General features: G+C 45.9%; 1 protein-coding gene across 2 annotated transcripts in view; it reads left to right on the forward strand.

The window, feature by feature from the left end:
- The window catches only part of dcaf1 (ddb1 and cul4 associated factor 1), an 83,016-nt gene that overhangs the window by 35,302 nt on the left and 29,818 nt on the right, over positions 1–17,896 (forward strand). The window contains exons 10-15 of one of the 2 annotated variants that reach the window (XM_086001280.1): positions 874–1,053; positions 1,918–2,127; positions 4,858–4,923; positions 5,560–5,729; positions 14,796–14,920; positions 15,790–17,059. In XM_086001280.1, coding sequence (XP_085857406.1) covers positions 874–1,053; positions 1,918–2,127; positions 4,858–4,923; positions 5,560–5,729; positions 14,796–14,920; positions 15,790–17,059 — 2,021 coding nt within the window. The remainder of the gene's footprint in view (positions 1–873; positions 1,054–1,917; positions 2,128–4,857; positions 4,924–5,559; positions 5,730–14,795; positions 14,921–15,789; positions 17,060–17,896) is intronic. The other variant, XM_086001281.1, reaches the window with a different exon arrangement.

The following is a 17,896-nucleotide window of genomic DNA, read 5'->3' on the forward strand; positions in this document are numbered from 1 at the left end:
GTGAAGCCTCCTCAGGTGCTTTGCCTGCATGTTTCTTTTCTGGGGCATGAGAGTTACATCTTTAAGATAGCTATCTCTGATAGTCTTTTTCTCTATAAAAAGAAAACGGCCCCTCCGTTGATGACGGTGTCTTCAGCATCTCGGTCCTAAGTTCTGCAATTCCCTCCCTAAACCTCTTTGCATTTCCACCTCTCCTCCTTTAAGACGCTCCTTAAAACCTATCTCTTTGACCAAGCTTTTGGTCACCTGTCCTACTATCTCCTTATGTGGCTCGGTCTGAAATTTGGTCTGAGAACACGCCTGTGAACTACCGTGGGACATTTTAGTGTGTTAAAGACGCTATATAAATGCAAGTTGTTGTTGTATAGCTGTGGCTCACCTTGGTAGCGCACTCTCCTCTGAGTCAGAAGGTTGTGGATTCAAATCTCACCCCGGGGACTTGATCACAAAATCTAGGCTGATACTTCAGTGCAGTACTGAGGGAGTGCTGCACTGTCAAAGGTGCTGTCTTTTAGATAAGATGTAGCCCCGTCTTCTCCCTCAAGTGGATGTGAAACATCCCATGGCACTATTTCAAGAAGAGCAGGGGAGTTCTCCCCGGTGTCCTGGCAAATATTTATCCCTCAACCAACAGATAAAAACAGATTATCTGATCATTATGATATTGCTGTGCGCAAATTGGCTGCTGCGTTTCCTACATTACAACAGTGACTGCACTTCAGAAGTACTTCAGTGGCTGTAAAGCGCTTCGGGACGTCCTGAGGTCGTGAAAGGCGCCATATAGATACAACTACTTTCTTCCTCCCTTATAATTTAGTGCAGGCACTTATTGCCCGTCCCGCCTAATGATTCTCATTTTTCTTTTCTCTTCAGGTGTGCTTGCTGCCACACTATGTGCTGTCCGATGTCGTCAGCTACACCCTGTGGCTGCTGGAGTGCTCCCATGAGTCAGGCCGCTGTCACGCCACCATGTTCTTCTCCATCTCGTTCGCTTTCCGCTCCATCCTGGAGCTTTTTGACAAACAGGATGGTCTTCGGCGGGTGGTTAACCTGGTACGGTTGGCGCAGTTTTTTTTGCCATGGTTTACGTTCGTGTCATAACCTGGCTCTGCAGTGGTACAGCGGCATTTGTTCCTCTCGTGTGTCTCCACAGAGCTGAGGGAGAAGGGCGCCGAGGAAAATTGTGCACCAATATCCACGTGAGCAGGGCGAGTGAGCCAAGGCAGTGAACTGCAGTCCCGGATTGCAGTGCAGTATAATAGTGGGGCTGGCAGGAAGGGAGATCTATCTGACACTAGGATCTCCCAAGCCAGCAGGAAAATTGATGTTTTCAACACAAAAAACCTTAATTAAATGTACAGCGAATTTATATGAAGGGTAGTTCGAATAAACAGTACTCCCATAGACCTGTAACCATATCCGGATTGTTCTTTGTGCCAGCTACTTAGCTATTTATCTGATGGTGATCTGATCGAGGTGTTTAAAATATTAAAAGGATTCAATAGGGTAGATACAGAGAAACTATTTCCTCTGGTGGGGGAATGAAGAACACAGGGACATAATCTTAAAATTAGAGCTGGGCCATTCAGGAGTGAAATCTGGAAGCACTTTTTCCACACAAAGGGTAGTAGAAATCTGAAACTCTTCCCCCCAAAGGCTGTGTATGTTGCGTCAATTGTAGCTTTCACGACCTGAGAACGATAATTTTTGTTGGGTATGGGTATTAAGGGATATGGAGTTAAGGCAGGTAAATGGAGTTGAGGTACTGATCAGCCATGACCGCATTGAATGGCAGAACAGGCTCGAGTGGCTGAATGGCCTCCTCTTGTTCCTATGTTCCATCTATGCTAGAAAGCCCCAATTTAACAGTGTGCAGATTGTAACCTGGGTTTAATTTTGTTTGTGTGACTCCTGTAGATCAGCACGCTGGAAATCTTAAACCTGGAAGACCAGGGCGCTCTGCTCAGTGACGACGAGATCTTTGCCAGCCGCCAGACTGCCAAGCACACATGTATGGCACTACGCAGGTACTTCGAGTCACATTTGGGGATTAAACTGGAGCACGTGAAAAGATCCTTACAGCGGACAGAAGGAGGCGCTCTTATTCACCCACACCCACCATGTAAGGTGTGTGCAGAGAAATGAAACCTGTGTATGGAGCGCTGTCAATCCTTTCAATACAGGTGGAGGATTTTGGCACCAAACCAAACCGTACGCCAGACCATGGTGGTTTTGTCTGAAAGCTTTATGAATTAAATGTGTTGCCTCCTTTGTGATGTTCTGGGTTATACCAATAGTAGGCATTCAATATCGATAGTTCCCTTTAATCAGAAACATTCTGATTAGGATTCCTGATTCAATTTGAAATGATAATCCTTGTTCACTTGGAAAACGGGGTCTCCCTTTCTGGCACAGTCTGATTTGCAGGTGCCAGTACAAACGCCCGTGCTCATTTAATAAAGCAGATTCCAGCAGACTGAAGAATATTGGTAATCCGTGGAACCAGGATGGAACTAGAATTAACTCAGATCCACCCGTGCATTAGGGCATCTGTGAAATGCTATCCCTTCATAAATAGCTTTTACGTTGAACAGGAATTTTCATGGGACGGAAGCCTCTTCCCAAAGTGCAAACAACTTGTGTTCCTAATAGTGAGCATGAATATTGAACCCGTCATTAAACCCAAGATAACCAAATAGCTGATGAACTCAGCTGATGCAGCCTTATACACCGAATACCTTCAAGTTGGAAAAAAGTAAGTAGGAAGTAGTGATCAGATGAGGTAAAGCATGGGTCTGCTGGGCCTTGTAAATACAAGAGGAACAAGAGGTGAGGAGTTCCACAGGTTCCGGGAAAGAATGAGTTGCAGCAAAAGCTGTACAAAGATTCAACTTCAACAAAATCAGGTTGCATAGCGCAGAAAGAACGACGTGTAGGGGAGCTTATTTGCAGCGTACAAGGACGAAAGTGCAGATCAGAGTGTAGTGCATTCCCTTTAACTTGTACCTATCAGGAGCCAAGAAACCACAGGATTAAAAACAAGTCTGAAATGTGGTCCCCCCCCCCCGATGCTCGGACAGGTTTTGTTTCTTAAAAATTCAGCCCAACCTAAATTTTCAAGCAATGAACCAGTCCCAACATGAGAGGAGTATACTGTAGTATCGATAAAATTGCAAAACAGTAGTGACAAAGAGGGAGGATGGCCTAGAGATGAGAATGGTCAACTATTGGGACAATAAACTTCAAGTGACCAAGTCCTTCATTTTCCTTTTCTCTTAAATGGGAAATGTATTCTATGGAAGGAACTTGTGACTGAGCATCATGTGAAAAAGAAAGACCGTGCATGCTGGAAATCTGAAACAGCAATGGGAAATGCACAGCATCTGTAAAGAGAGATCAATTAATTGTTTTGAGATAACCGTTCCTCAGAACTCAAGGCAGACGGACTTTGCGGAGTTCCTACACCATTGAGAAGAACCCTTGTTCAGAGCTTGTTACAGATTCTCTTGGACCATGAAGTGGCTATCTCCAGTGTAGGGGAGGAATGATATCCATTCCTCTAGAAAAAATCCACGGGGTGAAAGATTATTTTCAAAGCACCTTGCAAATGAAAGTAGTTTCCTACTGGGTTTGTTGAGTCAACTTTTGACTTGAGTCTAGATTAGTGCAGCTATTACACAAACTGCTGCTGCTGTTCATCCTCTAGGCTAACACAGATAACCATACGTGGGCATCCTGAATTCAGGGGGCAGGGTAGCACCCCTGGAGGTTTGTACCTTACAGAAATGTTTGGCTTAGAAAATCGGGGTTCCTTGTGAGCCTCCAAACTAAACTTCAGTTCATGTGTGGAGGGAGTTCTTGGTAAGAAAGTCAAAGCCAATGTGGAAGGCTTCAGAAACCAGCAAGAAGGTTTGAAAGATTTCCCAGGCGTGGTGCCTAAAGTTGCAGCCCGATGGAGTGAACATACAGCCTGCGTTACAGGTTTGAAAGATCCAACAATCAGTTTCATGTCCTGCATCTAATATTCCCTAAAAGGGTATCTCTGAATTAGTCAAAATGGATGAGCTGGAAGGTCACTTGCTATTAAAAAGTTTGTGTGTTCTGCCAGTAAACTGCCCTCGCCTGTGCAACATGTGTCTTGTTTCTCAGGACCTTCGACCACATGGGTTTTGTGCTCTGTAGGGGAGACAGCATATCAACACCCACTTTTCCAGAGCCTTTAAGGAGTGTGTAGTGATCATTAAGACTAGTTTATTGTGGACAATGTTGAAAACTGCACACTCTTTATCCATGTTCATTTTTAAACCCTTGCATGTTGCAGTCCTTCACTGCATTTCATATCGTCAGGAGACACGGGGGCCTCGGAATTGCGGTCTGGGCTTCTAATGTACAAATGCGTAATACGTTCCTCTGAAATCAGTGGAGTTGTTAACTACATTTAAAATAAATGGGTCAGTGCCTCTGGTTATCCTGCGGCGTAGTTTGAAATCCCTGCTTCAGTCTCCTCCCTCCTCTTCCATCTCTAGAACTGGGGCTATTTATGATATGGTGTTGTCTACTCCTCCGTGAACAAATGAAACTTTCTGCTTTCTGAGACTTTGACCCAACCTTCAAGTTGTTTCCTTGCATCAGATGCTGGGTTCCTTTTCAACAGTAGCCAACATGCTGGGCGCTACGCACGCTTATGCTGTATGCAAGTCGGGAAGCATGTCAATGTATGTGTTGCATGTGTGCAAGCGTGTTGGGAACCACGCATGCTTGTGCCTCAAGTATCGGCATGCACTCGAGTAGCACCTGTAACTTCACGATGGACGCAGATTTTAAACCAGCCTTCATAAGTGACTTCTCTCTCATCAGACACTGGGTTCCTTTCGAAAGTGGGCATGCTGGGAACTATCAATGTGTCCTGTATCCAAAAATCAGGTATGGAATTTTTGTCAAAAAATGCTTTGCCATGTCTGATTGTGTAAAGTTACATTTGTCTCTTTGTTTAAAGGGGGGGGGGGTGGGGTTGGTGTGGAAGCTTGCTTTGGGAAAGCTTTCTGCTTCTGCTCAGCTTGGAGAGCCAAAATGGCTGCAGCATGGGGAGAAGCTTCGATGTTTGTGTGTGTCCTATTGGATAGGCAACTTTCTAAACAATGTATTAACTTGCCCAGATGTAGGGAGTATGTTAGTTTCAAAAGTTTTGATTCACGGAGGTTTGTGACATCATCCATGGATAGTACCCCATTGTAACTTTGTTTCCTCCAAGACAGAAAGCCGGTCATGCTTCAGCAACCCCTGCATCACTTCCAGTTCTTTTTTTCAAAGTTGAACTACATGTGAGGAGTACCTTTCCAATTAGAAACCATGAATTGGTACCTCGAGTCCAAGAACTTTCATCCCCAGGGAATCTCTTCATTGACCTGATCTTGATAAGTTCAGGAGTCATCTGTTGGAATACTTGGGTAGATGCTGCATATGGAATGTGGCTCTGCTTCTGCCCTGATCATTTGGGGCCACAGATGTTGAGATGGCTGCTGTTGGAGCTAATTTGTTTGTTTTGAATCTCTCTTCTAGGCCTGTTCCTACACCCATGACCAGGTTATGGAGATGATGGAGTTTCTGATTGAATATGGCCCAGCAAGACTGTTCTGGGAGCCAGCTGAGGTCTTTCACAAGCTCTCTTGCGTACAACTTCTGTTGCAGCTCATATCCATTGCTTGTGATTGGAGGACTTACTATGGCAGGTAGGCTTTGACCCATGGCTCCAGGTTTCCAGTTGAAGGATCACTGCAAAATGTGGCCTTAAAGGTGTTTGTTATTCTCAAGTTTACTACTACTAATTTCCCATCCATCAGCTCAGCAGCGGCGATGGGGCCGAATGACTTTACTCCATTATTGTCGGTTTTGAACTGGCCTGGCCACTTCAGTCATCTGTATCCCTTTTTGTGATGATTCACTCTTGACATTGTCTATCCAGTGGTTCCTTGGTCTCCCTTGGCTTCTTGCTCCACGTACATCTGTGTGCATGACCATGAAAGGTATTCAAACTGTTTCCATTCTTGAAACATACCCAAACCATCGCAGTCGTCTTTCTTGGATCTTCTGCATAAGTGTTGTTTCTGATCCAAGCTATGTTTTTTCTCAATTATTTGTATGGAAAAATACCCCCATCCCAATGTTTAGACTTAAAATATAAGCTCTACCATGTTGGGATGCCATTGTGTTTGGGACCACAGGGCTAATACTTCTGAGGTTAGGGTTCTGAAGCTTAGCGTTTCTGGTACTATTTTCATTATTTGATAAACCTGGCTGAAAGCCGTGGTGCAGGGTTGGGTTTGGAGAGATGATAAATCAGATAGTAATGAGTTAGATGACCACTTGGGTGTTAAAGGCCTGTAGATTGCAGGAGGAACAGCCGGATTGAAGGAGGAAAGGAGTTCTACAGTTTTGAATAATGGTTAGCTGGTTTTAATGAGTGTTTGTTTTTATTCTGCTTCCTCAAACAGACAGAGTACACCTTGTTTTCTTTGATTAAGAGATGTTTCTTATTGAAGTTTTCAAAATTGGATTAACAACTACTTGTATTTTTATAGTGGATTTAATGTAGGAAAATATCGTGAGGTGCTTCACAGGCAAAATCAAAAAATGGATGCTGAGCTATAGAAGGAAATATTGGGATGGGTGATCAAAGAGCTGGGTGTTAAGGAGGGCCTTAAAGGAGGCGAGGGGAGCAGAGGTGGAAAGGAGTTGACACAGTTGACCCAGACAAATTGTGCTCAAATTGGTGAACAGTTCAAATACCATGAGACACAATAAAACGAGGAACCTGGGAAGAAGGGATATCCAGTGGGGCATTGTGAATTAAGTTATCGGGGAAGGTCATTTGAAGCAGACCGCATGAATGGGTTCAGGAAACAATTGAATGTGTTTCTGGCACTGGAAGGGATTGTGTAACATGCTGATCAGGTCTCGAATCCAAATGCAGAAGGTGGGCAAGTGGAGCTGATATGTGACAGGCTAGTTGGACCTAATAGCCTTTATCTGAAGATACTTATGCTTTCTCCCGCTGATAAATTTATGGGGGAGAGTTGAGAACTCCTTGAGCTGTTAAATGGAGGACTGTTGAAGTCCCTCGCCAATACCTGTCGTTCTTTCCAGCAGACAGTGAGAGACAGCACCCGCTCCTGAAGTTTGAGATGCTCTCAATCACCTTTCCCACTTCTGACCATCTTGAGTGGATCTGCCTCAGGAATGTGGAGAGGTATTTGGACAATCAGTAGTGCAGCCACAGTAACCAAACCTATAGAAATTCTGAGTCTGCTCAAGCATTCCCATTTTGTGCTATTCCAGATGCAGATGAAATCTAGGAAATCACCCGCAACACAGACACAGAGAAGTCCAAGCATTTGGCTAAGGCAGTGCGTGGTTGAGCCACACAGACTAAGAAGGTCCCCGGTTCCATCGAAGTTAGCTGATCTCAGCCAGGTCAGGTGTGAGTTAGTGCTACAATTGACCTTGGTACCCTAGATTAGCTAAGAGAAAATCAGCCAGGGTTCGTGCTCTTGTTCATTGTCCAGCTACATGCGAGAGTGTACCTGTGTGAATGTCTGGTGAGTTGGGCTTGGGATCGGCGGTGATGTACCTACCACTGCCGCCTGCTGCTTTTCTCCCCCACCCACCCCCGCCTCACCAGGTAATCACCTAACATGCTTCCACACACTATTTGGGCTCGCATGTAGAGAACATGTACATTGATGAGGTACCAGAGAAGAATTGGTTGCTCATAAGGAGTTAATGCCTTGGGTGGGGGAGGGGGAGTGAGAAAGTTGTCAGAAAAAGGCAAAGGGGAAGAAGTAAGGGATAGTCCCCTTCGGCTGATATCAGCACATAAGGAAGTTAACCAAGTGCCTGTTAGTAATGGGTTCAGTACAGCTAGAATAAATACGTGTACCTAGAAAGCAGGTCTGGAGAGACCCTAACTAGGGGACTGCAGGGAAACAGGCCGACAGATTCTGCTCACTCCTCAGAGGCTGGTGTTTCTTGAATATTTTGGAGCCATTGCAGGACCTGACCACCTGTTGGATTTGTGGCAGTTACTTAATGACTTCCTTGGATGAGACCCAAGAGAGAGTTCAATACAGCAGATGTTATTCATGATGGAGGAGTAGGTTAGTTGTGGTGAAGTTTGTGGTCTTGAAGGAGGAGTTGTTTCTGAGACATTCTTGGCTTGGGGATGGTCTTTCGGGGTTAATATCACTCAACAAATGAGAGTGAGGATTCCACTGACTGGAGCTTCCTGTATTTATCAATGTTCCAACCAGTCACACCAGATGGCTAAAGCTGTGTGTGTTGTGCAGGCCATTTCATCGTGCCAGCACCTCTGGTCTGTCTGTCTAATAATATAACCAAAGTACTATCCTCAAAAACACAGTTAGCATTTGAATTCAGAGGAAGGAAATGGTGAGTGCTTTTAATGTGAAGTATTTAATCACACCGCTATCTACACGTCAACATTTATTTCAAACTCCGTGATTGCCACTTTAATAAGCCAGTTGCTGATCAGTGTGTAACCAACTAGATTAAGTGAGACTGAACAGTTCTTAACAGACTGACTGAGCATGTCTGCTTTCAGAGGGCACTGATCAGATGGTTCACGGAGGAGGTCTTGAAACAATAAAACCCGCACTTCCTTTAACTTAGTGAAACATCCCAAGAGAGAGTAAGGGGCTTGGATTCTGAGCAGAAACTGGGGGAAGAACTGGGGCGGTGAGTGGAGACAGAGGTTTAGAGGAGACGTTTGAAGATGGGGAGAGATGTAGCAAGATGAAGGACGAGAATTCCAGAGTGCAGGGGTGTGATGGCTGATGGCAGTGTTTGAATTGATCGCTGTGCGACACATTGGGGACAGTAGTACTGAACACTGAAATTGCACCTTCCCCCCAGGATCTTTTTCCTCTTCTCTCTTCCCGCTGCCCATGAATTCTCGGAAATGGGGAGCGCGTGATACATTCCAACAGTGTGGTCCCAAATTATTGATGCCTCTGAGAGCTTGCAAGATATGGTCTTGTGTATTAACGTAGATGGTCCCTAAGGAAAGAGTCTTGGCACGTCTGTCCTGGTTGTCCTTGTCTCTTAGCGGAACAATCACCGACTCACTGAAACTTTTCTTAAATGTATGCAGATTAGATTTCGTTTTAGAGAGAGTGCGACTGAAAATGTACCACTTTTTTATTTAATCTGGGAGCTGTCCCTTTAATTCAGTAGCAATACAAAGAGTTTAAAAAGCAACAAACTTCAACGTACTGTACATGTTTAAAAAGTTGTTGTTTCAATGGTAACAGACTTGAGTGAGGGATTACCATACAGATTTCAAATATATACTGACTTTGTGATTGGTTCATTGCAAGGTATCTGTTGGTAGCACTCTCTCTGCTGCATCAGTAGGTCGTGGGTTTAAGTCCCACTCCAGAGCTTTGAGCACATAATTGAGGCAGACATTTTAGTGCAGTACTAACGGAGCGCTGAACTTTGAGGTGCCGTCTGAGACGTTAAACTGAGGCCCGGCCTAACCAATGCCCCCCATCTGCCCTCTCTGGTGGATGCAAAAGATCCCATCGTACTATTCAAAGACCAGCAGGTTTCCTGGTGAACTTTTAGATACATAGAAGATAGGAGCAAGAGTAGGCCATTCGGCCCCTCGAGTCTGTTCCGCCATTTAATGAGATCATGGCTGATCATACAAATTCAGTACCCTGTCCCTGCTTTCTCCCCATGTCCCTTGATCCCTTTAGCCTTGAGAAATAAAACTAACTCCTTCTTGAATATATTTAATGAATTGGCCTCAACTGCCTTGTGTGGTAGAGAATTCCACAGGTTCACCACTCTCTGGGTGCAGAAATTCCTTACCCCTTATCCTTAGACTGTGACCCCTGGTTCTGGACTCTCCCGCCATCGGGAACATCCTTTCTGCATCTAGTCTGTCTAGTCCTGTTAGAATTTTATAAGTTTCAGTAAGATCCCCTCTCATTCTTCTAAACTCTAGCAAATACAAGCCCAATCAACCCAATCTCTCTTCATACGTCATTCCTGCCATCCCAGGTATCAGTCTGGTGAATCTTCGCTGCACTCCCTCCATGGCAAGAACATCCTTCCTCAGATAAGGTGACCAAAACTGCACACAATACTCAAGGTGTGGTCTCACCAAGGTCCTGTACAACTGCAGCAAGACATCCTTGCTCTTGTACTCGAATCCTCTCGCTATGAAGGCCAATATACCATTTGCCGCCTTAACCACCTGCTCCACCTGCATGCTTACCTTCAGCGACTGGTGCACAAGGACACCCAGGTCTCGTTGCACTTCCCCTTTTCCCAATCTATTGCCGTTCAGATAATCTGCCTTCCTGTTTTTGCCACCAAAGTGGATAACCTCGCATTTATCCACATTGGGCAGATGCATGGCAGATGCAGTATAATCACCCAAATCATACTGGAGTTTCTCTGCATCCTCCTCACAGCACACGCGCCCACCCAGCTTTGTGTCGTCTGCAAACTTGGAGATATTACATCTAGTTCCCTCGTCTAGATCATTAATATATATTGTGAATAACTGGGGTCCTAGCACCGATCCCTGCGGTACCCCATTAGTCACTGCCTGCCACTTGGAAAAAGACCCGTTTATTCCAACTCTTTGCTTCCTGTCTGCCAACCAGTTCTCTATCCAAGTCAGTACCTTACCCCCAATCCCATGTGCTTTAACTTTGCACGCTAATCTCTTATGCGGGATGTTATCGAAAGCCTTCTGAAAGTCCAAATACACCACATCCACTGGTTCTCCCTTATCTATTCTACCGGTTACATCCTCAAAAAATTCCAGTAGATTACACAAGCACGATTTACCTTTTGTAAATCCATGTTAACTTTGTCCGATCCTGTCACAGTTTTCCAAGTGCTCTGCTATTACATCTTTTATAATGGACTCTAGCATTTTCCCCACTACCGATGTCAGGCTTACCAGCCTATAATTCCCTGTTTTCTCTCTCCCGTCTTTTTTAAATAGTGGGGTTACATTAGCTACCCTCCAATCCATGGGGACTGTTCCAGAGTCTATAGAATTTTGGAAGATGACCAGCAATGCATCTACTATTTCTAGGGCCACTTCCTTAAGTACCCTAGGATGTAGATTATCAGGCCCTAGGGATTTATTTGCCTTCAATCCCGTCAATTTTCCCAACACCATTTCCCTACAAATACTGATTTCATTCAGTTCCTCCCTCTCATTAGACCCAATGTTCCCCGACATCTCTGGGAGGTTATTTGTGTCCTCCTTTGTGAAGACAGAACCAAAGTATATATTTAATTGGTCTGCCATTTCTTTGTTCCCCATTATAAATTCCCCTGATTCTGACTGCAAGGGACCTACGCTTGACTTCACCAATCTTTTTCTCTTCACATATCTATAGAAGCTTTTACAGTCCGTTTTTATGTTCCCTGCACGCTTACTCTCATACTCTATTTTTCCCCTCTTAATTAATCCCTTTGTCCTACTTTGCTGAATCCTAAACTGCACCCGATCCTCAGGTTTGCTGCTTTTTCTGGCCAATTTATATTTCCTTTCCTTGGATCTTATGCTATCCCTAATTTCCCTTGTTAGCCACGGTTGAGTCACCTTTTTTGTTTTATTTTAATGCCAAACAGGGATGAACAAATTCTGTAGTTCATCCATGTGATATTTGACCATTGCCTATCCACCGTCAACCCTTTAAGTAACGTTCCCCAATCCATCCTAGCCAACTCGTGCCTCATACCATCGTAGTTTCCTTTATTTAAATTCAGGATCCTAGTCTCTGAGTCAACTACTTCACTCTCCATCTTAATGAAGAATTCTATCATATTATGATCGCTCCTCCCCAAGAGGCCTCGCACAACAAGATTGCTAATTAATCCTTTCTCGTTACATAATACCCAGTCTAAGATGGCCTGATCTCTAGTTGGTTCCTCGACATATTGGTCCAGGAAACCATCCCGTATATACTCTAGGAATTCCTCCTCCACAGTATTGTTACTAATTTGGTTAGCCCAATCTATATGTAGATTAAAGTCACCCATGATGACTGCTGTGCCCTTATTGCACGCGTCTCTAATTTCCCGTTTAATGCTATTCCCCAACCTCAGAATTACTGTTTGAGGGTCTGTATACAACTCCCACTAACGTTTTCTGCCCCTTAGTATCTCTCAGCTCTACCCATACAGATTCCACGTCATCGGAGCTACTATCCTTCCTTACTATTGTGTTAATCTCTCCAACCAGCAATGCTACCCCACCTCCTTTTCCTTTTTGCCTGTCTTTCCTGAATATTGAATACCCCTGGATGTTAAATTCCCAACCTTGGTCACCCTGGAGCCATGTCTCCATAATCCCAATTATATCATATCCGTTTACATCTATTTGCGCAGCTAATTCATCCACCTTATTACGAATGCTCCTCGCATTAAGACACAAAGCCTTCAGGCTTGTTTTTTTAACATTAGAATTATTATTTACTGTGACCATGTTTGATTTACACCCTTGATTTCTCTGACTGCCGCTTTTGCTTTTCTCCTTCCTGTCTTTTGCTTCTATCCTTGCTTCCCTTTCCTCTGTCTCCCTGCACAGGTTCCCAACCCCCTGCCATTTTAGTTTAAACCCTCCCCAACAGCACTAGCAAACACTCCCCCTAGGACATCGGTCCCGGTCCTGCCCTGGTGCAACCTGTCCAGTTTGTACTGGTCCCACCTCCCCCAGAACCGGTTCCAATGTCCCAGGAATTTGAATCTCTCCCCCTTGCACCATTCCTCTAATCATGTATTCATCTGGAATATCCTTCTATTTCTACTCTGACTAGCACGTGACACAGGTAGTAATCCTGAGATTACTACCTTTGAGGTCCTATTTTTTAATTTACCTCCTAACTCCCTGTATTCAGCTTTTAGGACCTCATCCCGGTTTTTACCTATATCGTTGGTACCTATATGCACCACGACAACTGGCTGTTCACCCTCCCCCTCCAGAATGCCCTGCAGCCGCTCCGAGATATCCTTGACACTTGTACCAGGGAGGCAACATACCATCCTGGAGTCTCGTTTGTGGCCGCAGAAACGCCTATCTATTCCCCTTACAATAGAATCCCCTATCACTATAGCTTTCCCACTCTTTTTCCTCCCGTCCTGTGCAGCAGAACCACTCATGGTGCCAGGAAGTTGGCTGCTGCTGCCTTCCCCTGATAAGCCATCTCCCTCAACAATATCCAAAGCGGTATATCTGTTTGAGAAGGGGATGGCCACAGGGGACCCCTGCACTACCTGCCTGCGCCTACTACTCTGCCTGGCGGTCACCCATTCCCTTCCTGCCTGTGCAGCCTTTACCTGTGGTGTGACCAACTGATTAAACGTAATATCCACAATGCCCTCAGCATCGCGAATGCTCCAGTATGTATCCATTCGCAGCTCCAGCGCCGCAATGCGGTCTGCCAGTAGCTGCAGCTGGATACACTTCCTGCACACATGGTAGTCGGGGACATGAAGTGTCCCTAATTTCCCACATAGTGCAGGAGGAGCATGTGCTGCCATGACTTACCCTTTAAATTAAATAAAATCAAATCAATGCCACTAATTACACTACAATTAAATGATATACTCAAGGGCCCTTGTTTACTAGCACACCCCGCTACACAACTATTAACCACAAAAACTAAGACCGTCTAAACTTTATAAACTATTAACCTTAACTGACAAACTATAGAGTAGTATAAATACTCACCCAATCAGCTGCTTCCTCTTGCCCGTGTCACTTCTTGAATCGTGGCGTGGCTCTGGAACGCCGCCGCCAGTCTGAGAGATTGACCGGCCTTTTGGGGAAAAAAAGCCCGCAAAAGTAAGTTTAAATGCTCACTGTACTCTCCTGCTGCTCCTGAAACTGGCCTATTCCTACAGGGTGAAAAGTTAGGAAAAACAAAGGCAAAGCAAGGGAGCTCCTCCTTCCACTCCTCACCTGACTCAACCAACATCGTTAAAACTGGATAGGCTGGGGCTCTTTTCTCTAGGAAAGCGAAGGTTGATGGGTGACCTGGTAGAGGTCTTTAAAATTATGATGGGGTTTGATAGGGTTGACGTAGAGAAGATGTGTCCACTTGTGGGGAGTCCAAAACTAGGGCCCATAAATATAAAATAACAGAAAATGCTGGAAAAACTCAGCAGGCCAGGAGGCATCCGTGGAGAGAAAATAGAGTCAACATTTTGGGTGAAAACCCTTTATCGCCCATAAATATAAGGTAGTCACTAATAAATCCAGTAAGGAATGCGGGAGAAACATCTTTACTCAGTGGTGAATTGTGGAACTCGCCACCATGTGGAGTAGTTGAGGTGAATAGTATAGATGCATTTAAGAGGAAGTTTGATAATCACATGAGGGAGGAATGAATAAAAGGATATGCTGATAGGGTGAGATGCAGTAAAGTGGGAGGAGACTCGTGTGGAGCATAAACAACACGCATATAGACCTGTTGGGCCAAATGTCCTGTTTCTGTGCTGTAAATTCTACGTAAAATAACCATTTAATGTCTAGTCCTTGAAGGCAGTCTGTGAATGACTTTTCGGTTGATTTTTATTTCCTTGCCACATGACCGAGATCAGAAACTTGTGTGTACAGGATTGCGGGTGGTGTCCCATAATCATCCTCTCCTGGGGTGTAGGGGGAGGTGCTGCGACAGGCTGTCTGCTAAATGTATGTGAATCTGTGTGTCATACCCTAATTCTGCATGCTCTCCTTCCTTCAGGAGTGACACTGTTCGTTCTGCTCTAGATGTGTTGGCTGTCCTCACCGTGGTTTCCAAAACTCAGCTTTTGCTAGCAGAGCCTGTAGATGTGATGGATGAAGGGTCCTCCACTGTGACTGCTGTGGGTGAGTGGGTTTTTCTTTTTTACTAGTCATTTTTGTTCAAAGATTGCCTTCAAAAGATCAACACTTTCTGTCAGGAACACAAACAATGGGAGGGACTGCTAATGTTAATGGGATCTGGATTCAAATCAAGCCCAGACTCGTGGGATAAAATCTGCCTGCTAGTTATTGGGTCTTGCTTGAAATGAGCAGTGTCAGTTCAGTTCCTAATGGCCATGGGCCCACAGCACAAGCTATCCCTAATTCGCCATTAGTTGAGTGGTGTAGGAAATGGTAAAATGTCGAACTACGTTGAGGCATGTTATTTGGGGCAGCTTTACTCTGTATGTAACCCGTGCTGTATCTGCCCTGGGAGTGTTTGATGGGACAGTGTAGCGGGAGCTTTACTCTGTATCTATCCTGTGCTGTACCTGATCTGGGAGACATGGACAATCTCTTCATAGATTCTTTAACACTTCCACTTGGGAGAATAGGCTGGAGACTCCTGAGTTTTTAATGAGACTGCTGCTGTATAGTTGGTAGCGTGGCGGTCGAGGCAGAGGACTTGAGTCAGTAGCGCGATGTCTTACTAAGTACAACTGTAGTGTGTTGGAAGAATTGTGGTAAGTTCTCGGGTGATGAGAGTTCTCTGGAGCCCCATCGCTACTCGATAGAAGCTGCTATTGGTATTTCAGTGAAGAATGATGGTGGGTGTGAAATCTTCACACAGTCACAGTGCAGGTGGGAGTTTTCCACTAAGATTTCAGCAAAGTGTAATGATGAGTGCAACATTTTGCTAATTCGCTGTTGGAGAGAGTATTTTGAGCTATAAAGTCGCGGTGGTTACGGGTAAGGTTCTGTCCTGCATTAAAGGGCCTTGTTTTCTCTTGCAGGGATGAGCATTATCCTTGGAGTTGCCGAGGGGGACATCTTTTCGAACGATGCCGAGACGCAAAAGTCTGCGCTTCAAGTCATTATCAACTGCGTCTGCGGGCCCGATAAGCGCATCTCTAGCATTGGCAAGTTCAACTCCGGGACCCCTCGGCGCAAGAGCCTGCAGAACCCCAAGAGCACGGAGAGCGTGCTGACCAAGATGTGGAACATGGTGCAGGCCAACAACGGCATCAAGGTGCTGCTGTCCCTGCTGACTGTGAAGATGCCCATCACGGACGCGGATCAGATCCGCAGCTTGGCGTGCAAGGCCCTGGTGGGCCTGTCACGCAGCAGCTCCGTGAAGCAGATCATCAGCAAGCTACCCCTGTTCAGCAGTGGCCAGATCCAGCAGCTGATGCGGGAGCCCGTGCTTCAGGACAAGCGGCACGAGCACGTCAAGTTCTGCAAGTACGCCTCCGAGCTGATTGAGCGCGTCTCCGGGAAGCCGCTGTCCATCGGCTCCGACGTCTCGCTGGCCCGGCTTCAGAAGGCGGACGTGGTGGCGCAGACTCGGATCGCCTTCTCCGAGAAAGAGCTGCTGTTACTCATCCGTAACCACCTTGTGTCCCACGGGCTGCACGACACTGCCTCAGTCCTCACCAAGGAGGGCGACCTTCCCAGGACACCTGCCATCCAGGCAGCACCACCACATTCGTCGGCCTTCACGCCTGTTGTCACCAGCGCCTCCCCAGTCAGCTTGCCCCGGACTCCCAGACTGGCCAACGGCATTTCCTCTCGAACCATCAACCTGACTGCATTTTCGACGCCCAACCAAGCGAAGGTGGCGGTTTCTCAAGGGACCCCCTCCACCCCAGGACTCTCCTGCCCCAACGGCTCGCCAATAATTGGCAAGATCAGCTTCTCCAAGGAGAAGCCGGCTCCCTGCAATGGCACCAACCTGAAGAAGCAGAGACTAATTCGCCAGAAGTCAGACTATGGGGCTTACAACCAGACGCCAGCCATTAAAAAGCAGCTGGACCGCCACCTACCGTCCCCACCCTCCTTGGACAGCATCATAACAGAGTACCTGCGGGAACAGCATGCGCGCTGCAAGAACCCTGTCGTCACCTGCCCGCCCTTTTCCCTCTTTACCCCTCACCAGTGCCCAGAGCCAAAACAGAGGCGGCAGGCACCATTGAACTTCACCTCCCGTGTGACGCACAGGGCTGCCTTCCCCAAGTATGGAGGAGTGGATGGGGGGTGCTTTGACCGGCATCTCATCTTCAGCAGGTAACACCTCGCTGCTTGCGTAAACTCCTTGAGGATTGGTGGAACATTTCCCTGTACAAAATGAATAAACTTGCAGCCCTCTCCGCATATAGCGAGTGGTTAAAATCATGATGGGTTGTAGTATTAAAATAACTCCTATTGCGAACAGCTGATTGAAACTGCCTTCGCCTGAAATCAGCGGAACTTTTAAACCAGTTAGTACTGATTGGTATCAAATAGCTGGCTCACTTAATACGGTAATGAGCGCCTTTGTAATTCACCGTTGGTAATGACGTGGTTAGCGCTACTTGCCCAATTATAGGCAGCTGTCCGCGATAAACGTGGGCAGTGTAAGTGCCGGGGGACTGTAATTTTATTCTTTTATTTGACTCGGGATGTTAATTCAGTGGTTCCCATGCCTTTTTAATGAAACCTTTCTCCTCACCTGTGCTTACGTATTGGCTGAGAGGACAGGCAAGGGAGCTGCTTCTGAGTTGCCACCAGTGCTTTCTTGAGCTGGTGGACAGGAGATACTCAAATTAAATCAGTATTTATTCTTTCTCCTTCTCTCCCTCTTCTCCTTTCCCCAACATTCAGATAGCTGAGGCGGTAAATGCACTACCTGCTGTGGTGATGTCATCCAGGTGAGGCAGGCCCCAGGTTCGATCCCACTTCTGTACTGACCTGCGCTGGGGTAGGAAGTGGGGTGCTGGAATTGGTCTTGGCCTCTAGATCAGTGAGGGAATAATTGGCTCCTGTTGGCTATTCTATGACATCTCTGGAAAAGTATGTGTGTTGATGTTGAGTTTTGTGAGGATTAGGCTCCGATGTAATGCCTCCTGTGGTCGATTAGGCTGC

The sequence above is a fragment of the Somniosus microcephalus genome, chromosome 11 (genome assembly GCF_052327205.1).
Source record: "Somniosus microcephalus isolate GS21.2 chromosome 11, FLI_Smic_1.0, whole genome shotgun sequence".
Lineage (NCBI taxonomy): Eukaryota > Metazoa > Chordata > Chondrichthyes > Squaliformes > Somniosidae > Somniosus > Somniosus microcephalus.